Genomic DNA, 20,000 nt, shown 5'->3' with positions numbered 1-20,000 from the left:
TTTTTTATATTCCACTGCAGGATAAAGGCCTCAGACATGTTTTGGTCATGTCTGGAGTTTGGTCTCTTTCATCACTGTTGGCCACTGCGGATATAAAATTAAACTGCTGAATCATGAAACAACTCTTTGGCACTAAAACCTCTAAGGCATTAGTCTCTTCGTATTCTCAAATGGAAGGATTTTCAGCAGTACATCTGGCCCCTATACATAGTATTCACAATTTTCTTTTACCTTCCATTTACTATGTTGTTCCCTGAATATAAGAGCTCCTCTTTCCATTTTATCTTTCTCATAATTCATTGAAGTTTTCCTCGGACTTCCTCTCCTCCTACCCATGAAACGTTTGAATAATACTTTTTCTCCGGTTGCTTAACGACGCCCAATCTATGTTGTGCGTTACATATTCATCGTATCAGTATCATCTGTACCAGTCTTATGCCACTTTTCAGTAGCTTCGCATTTTACATATTATGTCGTTTTACATTACATACAATAGACAATAAGAAAAACGTATATTTTTAGAGCTTCAACCCTTTATCTTTCATTTGCACGGGGCATTAATGTTATACCTCTATTAAGGAGAGTTGACCAAACAATCATATCATAATCATATTTTCCGCATTGCTTTCTCATACATTTCAGAACTCTATCCTTTTCTTGTGTGTGTGTGTGTGTGTGCGCGCGCGCTCATAGAAATCAGGAAAGCTGACACGCCATGAGCTTGAAATGTGTATTATAGCCTCGAAAGGAAAAATTTAAAAGACTTGAATGGAGTTAGTGCTTTCGCCCATTAGTGACATCGATGGACTCAACAATGAGAATTCATATACAAAACATCATATTTATAAAGGAGAAGGTGATCTCAAATCTGTCAGTTTCTTGATAATTCCAGATAAGTTAGATTATAGATGAGAGGATAATGCTGGATTAAAATAATTTTCTAACAACTATTGCCTGGCCTTACCAGGTCGTAGTATCCTAGTTTGGGCAGAGAGATGTTTGAGCTGTTATTTTTCCTTCCTTGCTGTTTTTAGAATGATATATTGTTAGTTTATTCTCATCATTTATTTATTTCCTTATTTCCTTTCCTCACTGGGCTATTTCTCCCTATTGGAGCCCTTGGGCTTATAGCATCTTGCTTTTCCAACTAGGGTTGTAGCTTGGGTAGTAATAACAATAATAATAATAGTATCATCACTCACATTCTATAAAGGGTACCGCCCCTGCTATAAAGGGTACCGCCCCTGCCCCTGCCCTCTCTTTAAGATGAAATAATATATGTGTAAGAAATGATACGCAAATATATGTTATGTATTACAGAACATTAAAGAATATTTTTAAGGAATTGAAACAAAGTTGTTTATCGTACAAAATGTTGTTGTTTCCCGTTTTGTAAACCGCCCCCCCCCCCCTCACATTCAGTATATATCATCACCTACTATACAGTACCTTCGAGAATATAAAATATTGCTAAAAACAAAACAGAAGTACTAACCAAAATCTTTTGGAGTGACATTTCAATTTTTTCGCGATCTCTCTCTCTCTCTCTCTCTCTCTCTCTCTCTCTCTCTCTCTCTCTCTCTCTCTCTCTCTCTCTACTGTGTATGGAGAGTTGTTTCTCCATCAGACTTTTTCCTTTTCTGTCTGGAATTCTATCAGTAAATCTCTCTCTCTCTCTCTCTCTCTCTCTCTCTCTCTCTCTCTCTCTCTCTGGTACAGTTTTATGTATCCATCTGACTTTAAACTGCATATAGAACACTGGCCGCAATACCTCGACAACTCTTTTTCTCTGTTTTCCAATCAGACTTTTGAACCCAGGTGGCCATATAGCTAAGCTAATGGTTCATTAGCCAAATTGAAATTCTATTATTCTGTCTAAAGAGCTGCATACTGATGAATCTTTCACTGTTTTGGACAGCGCTTTGCTATCTAAATTGAATTACCATTTTGATGAATTATTTGCTATAAACGTTACACGTAGTCGATATTTCAGTTTTTTTAATTTGATAAATGAGAACTTTTCCAAACGGCAGATCTCCGGCAAGGCTAAGGAATCCAGAACGTCCTTTTCCGAAAGGTGGCTTTCCTATCTCTCCCATAATGTATCGTGGTGGGCCACCTTTTAAATATTCGTAAAAATATAAGCCCAATCTGTTCCATAATCCTTTTAACATATCAGTAAATAGATGAACTAAAACAGAACGTTATCACCTGTTGTATTTCCTAATATATCATGTGATCTAATTCGAGTAGAGATACAAGTAGTTCGCTTGAAATTAAGTGTATGGATACGAGAGAGAGAGAGAGAGAGAGAGAGAGAGAGAGAGAGAGAGAGAGAGAGAGAGAGAGAGAGAACACGTATATACATCCGAGCTATTAAGTCTGTGGCAATTGGAATTATTGCAGTGGAAGCACTTAAGGTTTAATCAGAAACTCATGGAAGAAGATCCCCTCAAAACATTATTAATGAACACTTCATTGTATCAAAGGCTTTGGTTATTCAACAAACAACTGCTGTGCATGAACCAACACTAAATTATGACTGAACCAAAGTGTATGAACTAGAGTGATTTCGCCTCCACTGCAGCCGTTGGTTCAGCTGTTCACATGATGTCTGATTGGCCTACGAGTTCTTTACATCAAACGGGTCGGCATTAAAGAACCAATTATGCCATCAAAAGGGACTTTATGAGAGCTATATTACTCTCCCAATCCAATTATTCACTCGTAATGGGATATATCAAAAGCAAAGAAATGAATTTAAACAATTTCGGTAATGCTAACGGTTGCGCTCGGAATGTCGAGATTTCACGCTGGGAAATTCTAATTTTTCACAGCTGACGCTCGCCGCAAAAGACATGGTTATACGCATTGCTAATTAGTGTTCGAAAGATCACTTAAATTGGTTCCATACGCTCAACTTCCCATTATTTTGAATTACATATTTAAGGGGTATTTATGAATTAGATATTTAAGGGCGATTTACGAATTAGATATTTAGGGGCGTGTATAAAAGCGTATATATCTGTTGCGTTATCTAAGGAAGCAGCATAAGTAAAGCCCTTTTTCACAGCTGACGCTTGCCACAAAAGACATGGTCATACGCATTGCTAATTAGTGTTCGAAAGATCACTTAAATTGGTTCTATATTCTCTACTTCCCATAATTATGAATTATATATTTAAGGGGTATTTATGAATTAGATATTTAAGGGCGATTTACGAATTAGGTATTTAGGGGCAATTTACGAATTAGATATTTAGGGGCGTGTATAAAAACGTATATATCTGTTGCGTTATCTAAGGGAGCAGCATAAGTAACGCCCTTTTTCACAGCTGACGCTCGCCGCAAAAGACATGGTCATACGCATTGCTAATTAGTGTTCGAAAGATCACTTAAATTGGTTCCATACGCTCAACTTCCCATTATTATGAATTACATATTTAAGGGGTATTTATGAATTAGATATTTAAGGGTGATTTACGAATTAGATATTTAAGGGGTATTTATGAATTAGATATTTAAGGGCGATTTACGAATTAGATATTTAGGGGTGATTTACGAATTAGATATTTAAAGGCGTTTATAAAAGCGTATATATCTGTTGCGTTATCTAAGGGAGCAGCATAAGTATTGCCCCCCCTACCCCTTTGTTTAAGATGGAAAAAAATAAAGGCTTATTAATTATCTATCATTTAATTGAACATGAATGTATTCCACGGGTTACTAGGTTAATATAATATATTAACAAAATTAATATAATGCTTATTCGGTTCAATAATGGTCAATATGCATATGCGATGTAAAAATATTTCTTTTCGGTCACGCTCAGCTCTCTCCGTCCCTCGGATAGGTGGAAAGGGAGTAGTCATATCCTGGAGGAGGCTGCTTGTGTGTAAATATCTATCTAAATATTTAGCTGTATTTTTGACGGGTCACGTACACTAGTGTGTGTATACAGTATATATATATATGTATATATATATATATATATATATATGTATATATATATACTGTATATATATATATATATATATATACTGTATATATATATATATATATACTGTATATATATATATATATATATATTATAAATATGTATATATTAATATATGCGTGTGCATATTATGTATGTATTCATATGTACCGTATTTGTGTATGTATGTATTGTATGGTTGTTTGATACTATTTATTGTCAACCAAGGACAGAAAATTGAATGTTTATTGTTACATTCATAATTATCTGCTGAATTGTGAATGAATGCCTAATGAAAATAACTCCAAAATTTAATTATCTTCATGTACCTGCACGGAAAGCTCATCAGGACAAACCTAACCACTCACTCCAGTATCTCATGTCACGTGGTCTTTTCACCTATGTCTGAGTAGCTGTCTTTTTCACCAAATTATCATCTACCATTCTCATAGCATTACCGAACCATCTCCAACTACTTTCATGGATTCTCCTCATTTCTTATCCTTTGTAATCGTCTGATGCTCCATATACAAAAAACAATTTATTTTAACAGCCTTTTCTTTTTTTTTCCGCCTAGAATCAGCATCCGCAGTTTACTTCAGTACAGGAGTTTTAATCCAACTTTGGCATGTATATTCCTCTAAAGTTCCTTCCCAATCTATTGCATACATCTTTCTACCACCAATTCTGTGACATACCTCTTCTGGCCATACTACCATAATTCAGATATGCCCTCCCTCATTCCTATATTAAATAACGATTTTCCATTCTCCTACCATTCATAGTAATATATATTGCCTAATCTTGGCTCTCATTTACCCATATAGCCTTACTATAGGCTACATTTGCTAATAATTTTCTCTCTTGCAAGCACTTTCAAACGTTTTCAATGTGCTAAACTCTGCTGATTCTCTTTTTGCAGCATACGATCTTCACAAACATCATCCATTATACACTTCTTATTCTAAGGTATTTTTTTTTTTTATATTGTTTCTCACAAAACTTCGTCCATGAGGGTATTAAACAACCACGAAGACACAACGCCCTCTTGTCATAGTCTAATTGTCCAATGATTTCTGTCACTCTCCCCTTTTCCAAGCTCTTAACATATACCTCACTTGTGTCAGAAACTTTTTCTATTCCTGGCAACGTGTCCTCTACACTTTACATCTTGTTTCTCTCTACAGCATTTTCAACGATACTTTTAAACGTTTTACTTATCAAACTCTTAAACTACATAGTCTTCCTTGTTTAAACCCACACTATTCTTCCCTTATCATTTCTTCAAACATCTCACGAGTAATTTCCTATCAAATGTCTTTCCTCTGCTCAGTAAAGATATGCGCTTATAATTCATATGGGATTTTTATAACCATTACCTTTATAATAGAAAGAATCATTCCTCTTATAAGTTCCTTCAAAACTATTTCAGCATCCCTGACTGTTCATACCAAAATTGCCTTCAAAAAATAGTTTTTTACGCCTATTTTCCTCCCTCCTTTTTTTAAACTTTATGAGGCACTACTTGATCCCAGCAGCTTTTTAAGATGACCTCTTGTTTGTCTCCGAAAGTTCCGGAGTAAGTTACCTAACTCCGAAATCTAATATACGCATCGCATTCTTTACCTCAAAAACTTCTCGTTCGAAAGTTATCATTCGCTAATGCAGAAAACTTTGTTAATTGCTTTCTTTCTTAGTTATAGCATATTCATTCGTGCGATTTATTCATATGCTTATAAACATGTTTAGTTAAATGCTTCCTTATGTTTCGGTTATTAATGCTTTTATTTATATTTTTATATAAACAACCAAGTAGATAAGATAAAAAAAAACTAACGTGAAATTTTTGAAATAAAAATAATTCTCTGGGTATGCAATATCTTTAGTCAAGGTGACAGTTTTCAATTTAGCCTTCGACCGTGGAAAAATGGAAGGGGAGGAAATATTAAAAAAAGTGAAAAGGGAACCAAGATAGTAGTAAAGGAAGGGAAATACCTTAGGTCAGTAGCTTAAGGTGGAGAGAAGAATTTTATGATACTGGCAAGAGAAGAGAAAAAAAATTCCAAATTGTTTTTATTCTTTCTTTATTTTAAAGGTATTGTAATGTATTGAATGACGTCCTAATTTCTTCTCTATTTCATTTTATACTTATCTATAGTTAAGAACTATTTAGGAACTATGATCTCTAATAGCGTATAGTCTTTAGAATTTGTGTTTATTGAAAGATTGAAAAAAGTAAATCAGACTATGGCTAGGGTTAATTAAATTTGGAAATTAAATCGCCTGAAATTACATATAAAAATCAGGTTATATGTCAGTTTTTTTAGATTGGTGTTGCTATATGGACATTAGTCGTGGTATGACAATGAAATAATATCCAACATTTTTTTAGATTTGAGGACAAAGCCCTCAGAAGAATATTAAATGTTAAATGACAGGACAGGATTAGAAATGAAACTATGGGAGGGATTACTCGAGTGCCGTATGTGGATGAGATCATGGTGAGGGGTAGATTGAGATGGGTTGGGCATGCTCTTCGCACTCCCCAAGAGAGATTAGTTCACCAAACTTTCAACTGGGCTCCACAAGGCACTAGGAGAGTTGGAAGATCCAGGCCTACATGGCTGAGGACTATGAAACGTGACATGGGAGATGATGAATGGAGAAGTATTGAATTAGAAGCTCAAGATAGAGACGACTGGCGAAATCTAACCGAGACCCTTTGCGTCAATAGGTGTAGGAGGTGATGATGATTCTTTAGACGTTAATAATTTTTCTCAAAGTTTTTTTACAGCAATAATAATTTCAGGCACTATTGTGCAAGGCATCTTTCAGTATGGACCGAGTTATTGCTCATTGTCTAAATGTTGCACAAATCATTTGATCGTAGATTTCTTTTCCCAAAATATATCACAATTGAAGAGTTAGGAAAACCCTGTGATTATAATACTAGGAATTGATGATTTTGATACTAGAGTGTATGGTAAAAAAAAATATTATGTAAATTTTTAAACCTTGATTTATTGATAAATTGTGTTTTAAGCACAGTTTATTAACTATAAAGCAGTGTATAATTGTTCATGCAAAGACTATGTATATATTCTATATCCTGCTTATCCATAAAACAAGAATTTGGAAAACATGATAACAGCCTGAATTTTACCAAAGCCTCATAATTATATAATGAACACCACTCCCTCTCTCTCTCTCTCTCTCTCTCTCTCTCTCTCTCTCTCTCTCTCTCTCCGGTATTCCAAAATAAAAGGACACATTAAACCATCGATTGTAAATGCATGAGATTATTTTCAGAGAACTGATTGTTCTATATTATTTATCGTGTCTCAAAATAGTGTCTGTAGAGAAAGAAAATTTGCCAGAATGCAACAATTCACAGATTTTTTTTTTTTTTTTTTTTTTTTTTTTTGGTGAACTAATGGCAAACCACTTTTTCCCTTTAGTGTGAGAGTTAAGATAGTATTCACGTTGAATGGCTTTCCTCTTTTTCCGTTCATTGATGAAAATTTGTAAATTTTCACTTTCATTTTTGATGAAATACATTACACAAGAGGGGTCCGAGTTTTTAAAAAAATAAATGTGGAATTCATAGCAAGTCAAAGGTTTCAAGCTTCAGTGTTGAATGAAATACATAATTTACCCGTACATACACAAGATGGGTCAGAGTGTTAGGAAAAAGATTTTCTCATGAAGATTGCCTTGTAAGGAATGTATAAAATTTTGAAAGTGTTCCATAATTGAAAGTGCAGTATCGGTTTCGGCAATCTGTTTGTACTGCGGCTAGACGGTTCCTGTTGAGACTGTTTTGATTGTAGTCTTTAGCTAGTGCTATGGAGATTTCTTTGGGAGTGTGCTCAATCTTAGCTTGCTATGGACAGTGTTTGAATGAAGCAACGTCGGATAATTTCTTGCTCTCGAAAACAGCGTTCTACTAGGAAATAAGGCCTGATTGCATCTGAATATTGGCATCATTTTTCTCCTGAGCCATTTTCAGTTCCGCTTTCAACACTAGAATTGATCGATAGTAATCAGCAAGTTGATTTTCATGGGCTTCAATCACAGCCTGTTTATTGGCAAGTTCCATAGCCATGTTCTCGTTCTTTCGCCTGAGATCTTCAATCTCGGTGTCTCTGTCCGTCTGAACTGTTACATCTCTGATATATATATATATATATATATATATATATATATATATATATATATATATATATATGTATATATACATACATACATATACATATATATATATATATATATATATATATATATATATATATATACAGATATATATATATATATATATATATATATATATGCGTGTATAATTATGTATTCGCAGTTCTGTTTCAAATGTAATTGTACGAAGTTGTTATATACTGTCACTTAATCATTCGAAACGTATCCAGCTTCCTAACTACATCATGATTACTTGTGCCAATTAAGTAACAATTCTCCCTGCATACCAATTAGCAGTTTATCATTAGTTTTATCTGTAACTTTATCCCTTTACTCTTCATCTCTTCTTGTATAACCCTTTTCGGTTTTTTCCTCCACAAATCAGTGCTTTATTACTCCTATCGTAATGCCATTCAAAGTTATTGTTGTAAACAATTTTATTTGTACTTGCATCTATTCTCTCAATTCCTCTATTTATATACAAGGTTTTGAAGCGTTTCTCCTTGTTTTTATTTGCCTGGGATTTGGGGTCCTCTGCTATTGCTGAGGTGTTTCTAGTATTCCATTTGGAATGTTTCTAAGGAAACGTTAAACTAATATCCCTGATGGCTCATTCTCGAAATTGGGTTTTGGATGTCTGTGTTGATTAAATCATTGAATACATAAAATGATTTTATAGAGGCTAATTCCATCTCTCTCTCTCTCTCTCTCTCTCTCTCTCTCTCTCTCTCTCTCTCTCTCTCTCTCTCTCTCTCGTATTTTGCATGCATACATGGATAAAAGTGATAGGATTTTGCTGTAGCTAAGATAGCGTTGCATTGAATTGGAAGAGAGATTAGGGTAAAATTTGCTTTTGAATTGCATATACAGTATATAGAAATAGGGAAACTTTAAATACATATCTGGGTATTTAACACACAAGCAAGCACGCGTGCACGCACACAAACACACAGGCGCACACGCACACACACACACACACACACACATATATATATATATATATATATATATATATGTGTGTGTGTGTGTGTGTGTGTGTACATGACCGAAAATAAGTTTGTGTAAAGAGTGTATGATTTAAAAGATATAAGGTTAGGAAAAGAAAAATTTCCAGAAAGGGTTGGATGTAAGTGTGAAAGGTTTATTTGAAAATAAAGTCCCTTGATATCCTGGAAGGTCATGAGTGCGTGCAAGATAAGGCTGAATGATGCGATGCTGACGAGCCCTTTGTGAACACGTATGAAGCAAGTAATGTTGTATTTATTTCATTGCACAGGACGAATCTGTCTGAGCCATCTGTTCGGGTCTGGAGCCATTCCCTTTTAGGGTGAATGTATTAATATTAAAACAACAATTTTTTATTTGTATCTGTGGTGTGTAGGCATGTAAAAATTTTATTTTTAAACCAGTCAAAAAAATAACTCCATGTAGAAATGCTCATTGAAAAAGGAGAGGGAATGAAAGAGAGAAAATAAGCCAAAAAAAAAAGAAGGAATGAAAGGGAGAAAATAATAAGCCAAAAAAAGCGAGAGGGTACGATAGGGAGAAAATAATAGGCCAAAAAAAGAATAGGGAACGAAAGGGAGAAAATAATAAGCCAAAAAAAAAAGAGAGGGAATGAAAGGGAGAAAATAATAAGCCAAGGAAAAGGAGAGGGAATGAAAGGGAGAAAATAATAATCCCAAAAAAGGAGAGGGAACGAAAGGGAGAAAATAATAAGCCAAAAAAGGAGAGGGAATGAAAGGGAAAAAATAATAATCCCAAAAAAGGAGAGGGAACGAAAGGGAGAAAATAATAAGCCCAAAAAAAAGGAGCGGGAATGAAAGGGAGAAAATAATAAGCCAAAAAAAAAGGGATGAAAGGGAGAAAATAATAAGCCAAAAAAGGAGAGGGGACGAAAGGGAGAAACTAATAAGCCCAAAAAAGGAGAGGGAATGAAGGGAGAAAATAAGCCAAAAAGAGGAGCGGGAATGAAAGGGAGAAAGTAATAAGCCAAAAAAAAGGAGAGGGAATGAAAAGGAGAAACTAATAAGCCAAAAAAAAAGGAGAGGGAATGAAAGGAAGAAAATAATAAGCCATCTGTACGTAACTCCAGCACATTACTGTGTATCTACCAAGCCATCACTATCCACACAACAGCATCCTTCCTCCCCCCTCCCCTTTTCCTCATCCTCATCACCCTCCTCCTCCTCATCGGGGAAGTATTTTCGTTTCAGCTTCTCTCCATATTTTCCGAGTCATTGCTTCGTTCCTCCCTCGCTGCCATTTTCTTAGATGAAGTATTTCTTTAGAAAGAAGGGGATATACCCTAAGAATAGGGTCCCTGGGTAATGCGCTTTTATATAAAGTTTTTTTTTTTTTTTTTCTCTCCCGGTAGGCATTTTTTTTTCTCTCTCTCTCTCTCTCTCTCTCTCTCTCTCTCTCTCTCTCTCTCTCTCTCTCTCTCTCTCTCTCTCTCTCTCTCTCTCGGTAGGCATTTGGGATCTGCGTCAGTAAAATCCTCTTTGTTGTTGCTGATCCCTATATTTTCCATTTCTGTTTTTCCTTGATGAATTTAGTTGTTTGTTTGATGCAGTAGAGTGGACAATGTCCCCTTAGTCGGATTGATGGCGTAAGTCCCCCTTTTTCGTTCGCTGCTAATCCGTTCAGGATGGAAAATGCTGTGTATCACAAAATCACAAGGATGGGAGTTTACTTCTTCGCTGAATTATTAACTGTGATTTTTTATTTCCCCTATATGGTAAAGAATAAGTGTCTGACTATGTATATGTATATGTGTTTATATATATATATATATATACATATATATATATATATATATATATATATAATATGTATATATGTGTACATATATATGTATATGTGTATAGATATATGTATATATATGTTAAGTGTATATATTTTATATATATATACATTTTATATACGGTATATATATATATATATATATAGAGAGAGAGAGAGAGAGAGAGAGAGAGAGAGAGAGAGAGAGAGAGAGAGAGAGAGAGAGAGAGAGAGAGAGAGAGAGGGGTTTATGGTCTCTTGTCTCTTGGGTAACATTTATTTTGAATAATTGTTTAAAATCATCAATAATATATTTCTCATTAATCACATTATTTTAGAATTATTAGAAATCTTTATATTTTATATATGCTATTTGAGCACGTTCCACAATACCCCATATGTGAAATATTATCGCTAACATTTACCAAGAGAAACGTGGCTGATGACATGGCGCAGGGAGGTTGGATCTGAAATTTGGGTTTAGATCAGAGAGATAGCACAGGAGAGAGACATTTGGCGTGAATTCATTGAGGCCCTATGCATCTCCTTGGTGCTAGAGGATTAAATAAAATTAACAATAACAATGACAGAAACTTTGGTGCTAGAGGATTAAATAAAATTAACAATAACAATGAAAACAATAACGTAAGTAAAATTAATAATAACATGGAAAATAACAATGACAGAAACTTTGGTGTTAGAGGATTAAATAAAATTAACAATAACAATGAAAAGAACAATGACAGAAACTTTGGTGCTAGAGGATTAAATAAAATTAACAATAACAATGACAGAAACTTTGGTGCTAGAGGATTAAATAAAATTAACAATAACAATGAAAATAACAATGACAGAAACTTTGGTGCTAGAGGATTAAATAAAATTAACAATAACAATGAAAAGAACAATGACAGAAACTTTGGTGCTAGAGGATTAAATAAAATTAACAATAACAATGACAGAAACTTTGGTGCTAGAGGATTAAATAAAATTAACAATAACAATGAAAAGAACAATGACAGAAACTTTGGTGCCAGAGGATTAAATAAAATTAACAATAACAATGAAAAGAACAATGACAGAAACTTTGGTGCTAGAGGATTAAATAAAATTAACAATAACAATGACAGAAACTTTGGTGCTAGAGGATTAAATAAAATTAACAATAACAATGAAAATAACAATGACAGAAACTTTGGTGCTAGAGGATTAAATAAAATTAACAATAACAATGACAGAAACTTTGGTGCTAGAGGATTAAATAAAATTAACAATAACAATGACAGAAACTTAGCTGCTAGAGGATTTAATAAAATTAACAATAACAATGACAGAAACTTTGGTGCTAGAGGATTAAATAAAATTAACAATAACAATGACAGAAACTTTGGTGCTAGAGGATTAAATAAAATTAACAATAACAATGACAGAAACTTTGGTGCTAGAGGATTAAATAAAATTAACAATAACAATGACAGAAACTTTGGTGCTAGAGGATTAAATAAAATTAACAATAACAATGACAGAAACTTTGGTGCTAGAGGATTAAATAAAATTAACAATAACAATGACAGAAACTTAGGTGCTAGAGGATTTAATAAAATTAACAATAACAATGACAGAAACTTTGGTGCTAGAGGATTAAATAAAATTAACAATAACAATGACAGAAACTTTGGTGCTAGAGGATTAAATAAAATTAACAATAACAATGACAGAAACTTTGGTGCTAGAGGATTAAATAAAATTAACAATAACAATGACAGAAACTTTGGTGCTAGAGGATTAAATAAAATTAACAATAACAATGACAGAAACTTTGGTGCTAGAGGATTAAATAAAATTAACAATAACAATGACAGAAACTTTGGTGCTAGAGGATTAAATAAAATTAACAATAACAATGACAGAAACTTTGGTGCTAGAGGATTAAATAAAATTAACAATAACAATGACAGAAACTTAGGTGCTAGAGGATTTAATAAAATTAACAATAACAATGACAGAAACTTTGGTGCTAGAGGATTAAATAAAATTAACAATAACAATGACAGAAACTTTGGTGCTAGAGGAATAAATAAAATTAACAATAACAATGACAGAAACTTTGGTGCTAGAGGATTAAATAAAATTAACAATAACAATGACAGAAACTTTGGTGCTAGAGGATTAAATAAAATTAACAATAACAATGACAGAAACTTTGGTGCTAGAGGATTAAATAAAATTAACAATAACAATGACAGAAACTTAGGTGCTAGAGGATTTAATAAAATTAACAATAACGATGACAGAAACTTTGGTGCTAGAGGATTAAATAAAATTAACAATAACGATGACAGAAACTTTGGTGCTAGAGGATTAAATAAAATTAACAATAACGATGACAGAAACTTTGGTGCTAGAGGATTAAATAAAATTAACAATAACAATGACAGAAACTTTGGTGCTAGAGGATTAAATAAAATTAACAATAACAATGACAGAAACTTAGGTGCTAGAGGATTTAATAAAATTAACAATAACAATGACAGAAACTTTGGTGCTAGAGGATTAAATAAAATTAACAATAACAATGACAGAAACTTTGGTGCTAGAGGATTAAATAAAATTAACAATAACAATGACAGAAACTTTGGTGCTAGAGGATTAAATAAAATTAACAATAACAATGACAGAAACTTTGGTGCTAGAGGATTAAATAAAATGAACAATAACAATGAAAATAACAATGACAGAAACTTTGGTGCTAGAGGATTAAATAAAATTAACAATGACAGAAACTTTGGTGCTAGAGGATTAAATAAAATTAACAATAACAATGAAAATAACAATGACAGAAACTTTGGTGCTAGAGGATTAAATAAAATTAACAATAACAATGAAAATAACAATGACAGAAACTTTGGTGCTAGAGGATTAAATAAAATTAACAATAACAATGAAAATAACAATGACAGAAACTTTGGTGCTAGAGGATTAAATAAAATTAACAATAACAATGACAGAAACTTTGGTGCTAGAGGATTAAATAAAATTAACAATAACAATGAAAATAACAATGACAGAAACTTTGGTGCTAGAGGATTAAATAAAATTAACAATAACAATGAAAATAACAATGACAGAAACTTTGGTGCTAGAGGATTAAATAAAATTAACAATAACAATGACAGAAACTTTGGTGCTAGAGGATTAAATAAAATTAACAATAACAATGAAAATAACAATGACAGAAACTTTGGTGCTAGAGGATTAAATAAAATTAACAATAACAATGAAAATAACAATGGCAGAAACTTTAGTGCTAGAGGATTAAATAAAATTAACAATAACAATGACAGAAACTTTGGTGCTAGAGGATTAAGTAAAATTAACAATAACAATGAAAAGAACAATGACAGAAACTTTGGTGCTAGAGGATTAAATAAAATTAACAATAACAATGACAGAAACTTTGGTGCTAGAGGATTAAATAACATTAACAATAACAATGACAGAAACTTTGGTGCTAGAGGATTAAATAAAATTAGCAATAACAATGACAGAAACTTTGGTGCTAGAGGATTAAATAAAATTAACAATAACAATGACAGAAACTTTGGTGCTAGAGGATTAAATAACATTAACAATAACAATGACAGAAACTTTGGTGCTAGAGGATTAAATAAAATTAACAATAACAATGACAGAAACTTTGGTGCTAGAGGATTAAATAAAATTAACAATAACAATGACAGAAACTTTGGTGATAGAGGATTAAATAAAATTAACAATAACAATGAAAATAACAATGACAGGAACTTTGGTGCTAGAGGATTAAATAGAAATGACAATAACAATGAAAACCATAATAACTTACGTGAGCAGCCTGACGGTTCATCACTCCTGTCCTCGCAGTCAGGCGTTCCGTCGCAGTAGCGGTCGAGACTTATGCACTGTTTGTTCCTGCAGGGGAATTCGGCCATGGTGCATGCTGCCAGGCACTCGCGGATGCCCATGCTCACCCATACCCATATCCACGCCCACACACGTGGCCCCAACCACATGACCTGGAGGGGGAGAGAGGGGAAGTGCCATTTGAAAACTTTGACGTTGTTGCCTTTTTTAGAATGATTTATTGTTAATTTGTTCTCTTCATTTATTTATTTCCTTTCCTCAGTGGGCTATTTTTCCCTAATGGGGCCCTTTGGCTTATAGCATCTTGCTTTTCCAACTAGGGTTGTAGCTTGGATAATAATAATAATAATAATAATAATAATAATAATAAATTCTCAAAACAAATAATTATTTTAGTCCTGATAGGTTCATGCAATTATGATTGTTAGAGATTATTTTTATTCAAAGAGACATGCAAAAGGTAAATTATATGACATATCATCAAAGTACTTAAGGTTCCAGTCTTGAAACTTCCTGGTTTAATTTAGTTTCAAAGCCTAAAAGTCCAGAGATATGAACGAACAAAAATACATTAAATGTAATTAAACTACAGGCAAATGACCAAATATTTTAATGGAATAAAAATTCCATAAGAGTTTTTATATCTGGTATAGATTTAACAGAGAAAATTAATTTGTTTTCAATGTTATATCTTCCCTGTGTAATAAAGACCAAGGGTCTAGCTATATATATATATATATATATATATATATATATATATATATATATATATATATATATATATATATATATATATATATATATATTTCTTCCCGGTAATGCAGAGCTCTCCCTGTCGCTCGGGTAGAGGGGAGCGGAATAGTCATACTTTGGTGAGAGGGGTGTGTGCTTATCTAAATATTTGGTAGTCATTTTCGACGGGTTGCGTACACTAAAGTATATATATATATATATATATGTGTGTGTGTGTGTGTGTGTGTGACATCGGTCCCACGTCTTTTTAAAAATCCGGACGCGTTTTTCTCCCAGTCTTTTGGTGTCCCATAGACTTTTTCGGGAGGCGAGATGACACCGGAAATGAAGTGTCTGTTAAAGTGTGGGTCGGCTTTTGTTGTTGCTCAAGACATGGCCACCCAAAGCTCCATCGATCCACGTAATCTGCTGCTTTTACGCATCGCCGAAAGAGATTTCCTGTGGATGCTGCCTCGGTTGTTTTGATGCGCTACGCTTATCATGTCGATGTTTTGTCTTAGAAATGACAGAAGAAGAAAAAGCTTGGACTGAGATATCGACATTTTGCAAGTTAGGGTTTGAGAGGCTCGGCCCAAGTTGGATAACGGGTAAGGGTTGTAGCCTATTGGAAACGTTCCTTCTTAGCGATTTTAAGGTTTAAAGGCTTTAAAGGCCGCTCATGAAAGGCATGGGCAAGGGACAGTGACATTGCCCTATCAAGCTGGACAATGACCTAGAGACTGACCATATATACATATGATGAACGCCCAAGCCCTCTCTCCACCCAAGCTTGGACCAAGGAGGTTCAGGAAATGGCTGCTGATGACTCAGCAGATAGATCTATAGGCTCCCCGAAACCCCACATCCCTAGCTCACAAGGATGGTGAGGTTGCAGCGACCAAAGAAACTAACGAGTTTGAGCGGGACTCGAACCCCAGTCTGGCGTTCACCAGTCAGGGGCGTTATCACATCGGCCACCACAACCCTTTTGCTGAAGTTCAAGACAAGCTCAAGCTCGATAGTTTCTTGCAGTGTCTGCAACCTCACCATCCATCTGAACTAAGGATGACGAGGTTTGGAAGAGTATAGGTCTACCTGTCTAGTCAACAGCAGACATTGTATAGCCTTCCCTAATTCTAGCTTGGGTGGGGAGCGGCCTTGGGTGCTGATCATATGTATTCATGGTTATTCTCTAGAGCATTGTCCTTCCAAGGCATTGTCATGACCCTTGCTTCTGCCATTCATGAGTGACCTTTAAACCTTTAAACGCATTTCTAAATATGTATATTATCCGTCGATGGTTACGCTGATGTAATTGTAATATACGCTAACTTTTTTTATTCTATATAGTTTTTAGATATAAGTATCACGATGGTTATATCAGTTATATTATCGAGTGTCCGATGTGAAATTCAACTAAAACATAGAAGGAATTAAAATATTTGAATCATGAAAATAAATAGTTACTTTGAGAGAAGAGTATTATTAATCTTGGGATTATCGGGATTTATTTTTGAAAGCGGACATTTCCCGTTGCAATTTTAGTGTCTGATATTTAGATATTCAGCAGCTAATTTTAGATTGAATATTGTTACTCATGAAACTCTGTAACATCGATTTTCTGTACTTGATAATTTTCTCACTGCAAGGAAAATAATAATTACTTTCAAATAATGAATTTATATTTTTATTTCTATTGATTAGTGGTAAGTTGTCGTAAAAGGGATATTATTAAGAAAAAAAATATGGGATATTTTCTTTTTCTATAAATAATTACAAAAATTCCCCTAAAAAATAATAGTTACTTTCAAATAATGAATTTAATTTTTTTTATTTTTATTTTTCTTTTGATTAGTGCTCAGTTGTCGTAAGGGGATATTGTTAAAAAGAAAAAAAAATAGGGGATATTTTCCTTTCCTATAAACAATTACAAAAATTCCCTTAATAAATAATAGTTACTTTCAAATAATGAATTTAATTTTTTTTCTTTTGATTAGTGCTCAGTTGTCATAAGGGGATATTATTAAAAAGAAAAAAAAAGGGGATATTTTTTTTTCCTATAAATAATTACAAAAATTCCCCTGAAAAGAATGATAAAATTCACCTAAAAAAGAAATACACCAAGTTATGAAATATCACAGAAAATAAATAAATAAACTTAAATGTAATATTGACGCATTAACAACAGTATCCGGAATACAAACAGCGGAAGTAATGGCATAATTATCTTAAATGGAAAATTAAAAACAATTCCACCTCTCTCGAGACATAATTACTCTGTACATTGTAGGATGTAATCCTTCTAAGACACTGAATATCTGCTTCGAGCCCCTGCAACGGTCTGTCACACGTAGGAGGGGCGTCACATCGCTGTTAATAATTCAGCATCCTAGGGTCTTCTCCTCCGGAGTACAGCTTCAATAAGCTCGGGCATTGCTTCCTTCACACCTGCCGCCTTATTATAGTCCCTGTTATGTTGCATTATGGCTATGGATCTCGGTGTTTCATATTGGAAATTATCTTATATTCGCTCATTCATTCATTCATTCATTCATTATTTATTTATTTACGTCTGTTTATATTATTATTATTATTATTATTATTATTATTATTATTACGTGCTAAGCTACAACCCTAGTTGGAAAAGTAGGATGCTATAAGCCCAGGATCTCCAACAGGGAAAATAGCCCAGTGAGGAAAAGAAATAAGGAAAAATTAAATATTTTAAGAACACTTAACATATAAAATAGATATTTCCTATATAAAAATAAACCATAAAAACTTTAAAAAAAACAAGAGGAAGAGAAACTAGATAGAATAGTGGGCCCAAGTGTACCCTCGAGCCAACGAATTTGGGAGGAGGTTATGTTTTCGCCCCTATTTGTCTATTTGTCTTTGTGAACAGCTTCCTGGTCACAATTGTACTCAGAGTAGTGAAACTCTCAGGGCTTAATTGCCATGGTGAAACAGGGAAGGGATTCAAGTTTGAAAGTCGTAGGTCAAAGGTCAAGGTCAATGTCAAGCAAAAGGTCGACCAAAATAACCCTTACCTTGACACCAAGTTTACACATGGTTTTCACACAGACTTCAAATACGCTTACGGTCTAAACTGATATTAAGGAAGGCAAGTTGGTTTCGAGAAAAAAGCAGGCGTAGCGGAGGTCTGCACTCCAAGGGTTTTTCTATTCCCCTTTTCTATTTCATTTTGGTATTTTTCATTGTTCTTTCCGTTAAGTCATGTTTTCAGGATTAGGACTCAAGATATCGGAGTTTCATTCAGAAAATAAGTTTCATTAATATACGTTTATTCAATGTTTTCATTTCCATTTAAAATTGGTATTTGTGTATTTATTGTTTTTTTCTTTTCGTTGTATCGTGTTGTCAGGATTAAAACTTAGGGTGTTTTTTTTTTTCTAGACAAAGATCCGGAATACATTTGTTCCATATTTTTATTTACGTTTATTTATCTTTACCTTTCGTTTAACTTTTGGTATTTCTTTTATTTTCATGTTTTATTTTTCCTTTCGTTCCGTAGTGTTGTCGGGATTATGACTCCGAATATATGTGTATCTTGCTGAAATAATCCTTTATCTCGCTTATTCATTTATTTTTATTCATTTATGTCTTTATCTTCTCTTGTTCCATTTCATTCGGGTATTTTTTTTTTATTATTATTCTCTTCTTTTCATCATGGTAGAAAATAATATACAATTATACATGTTGTACACCCATCATTATACCACTATTATTTAAAGAATAAGCTAACTGTGTAAATGTAAGATTCAATATCCCATTGTCTACTCCAAGCTGTATTTGAATGCGGGAAATGATAGATGTTTTCAAGCTAACTAAACGCAAGTTGAGGTATTAAAATGCATGACAATATATATATATATATATATATATATATATATATATATATACTGTATGTATATATATATATATATATATATATATATATACAGTATATATATATATATATATATATATATATATATATACTGTATATATATATATATATATATATATATATACATACATATATATATATATATATATATATATATATATATATATATACATATACATATACATACATATATATGAATAAATATTGTTTAATTTGTAATGTACAGTATTCATTAATGTTAATATTTGAGGAGAGCTTTCTTCACTTTATGCTCATTCGGTTTAAAGATTCCTGATATGGAAACAATGTCCAAAAATATGCAGGAATCAGGCAGTCGACCAGTCGCCATCACATACGTGTTAAAGCATAAAACTAACGTCAGATGGCTTATCTGATTAAGATACATAGCAGACTTCTCTATCAATGATTTCCCATTTAAATTGGAAGATCCCAAATTTGAAAATACATACAAGAAAAAAAAAAAAGATTGAAGGGTGAATGTTCTCT

General features: G+C 33.2%; 1 protein-coding gene across 2 annotated transcripts in view; it reads right to left on the bottom strand.

The window, feature by feature from the left end:
• LOC137630880 (uncharacterized) overlaps window positions 1–20,000 on the bottom strand; it is a 344,792-nt gene that overhangs the window by 17,679 nt on the left and 307,113 nt on the right. For both annotated transcript variants that reach the window (XM_068362415.1, XM_068362414.1), the window contains one exon: window positions 14,814–15,003. In XM_068362415.1, coding sequence (XP_068218516.1) covers window positions 14,814–15,000 — 187 coding nt within the window. In that variant the 5' untranslated portion in view covers window positions 15,001–15,003. The remainder of the gene's footprint in view (window positions 1–14,813; window positions 15,004–20,000) is intronic.

Source organism: Palaemon carinicauda, chromosome 39, assembly GCF_036898095.1.
Source record: "Palaemon carinicauda isolate YSFRI2023 chromosome 39, ASM3689809v2, whole genome shotgun sequence".
Taxonomy (NCBI): Eukaryota; Metazoa; Arthropoda; class Malacostraca; order Decapoda; family Palaemonidae; genus Palaemon; species Palaemon carinicauda.
The sequence above is the reverse complement of the archived record's forward strand: the minus strand, read 5'-3'. Positions and strand labels throughout refer to the sequence as shown.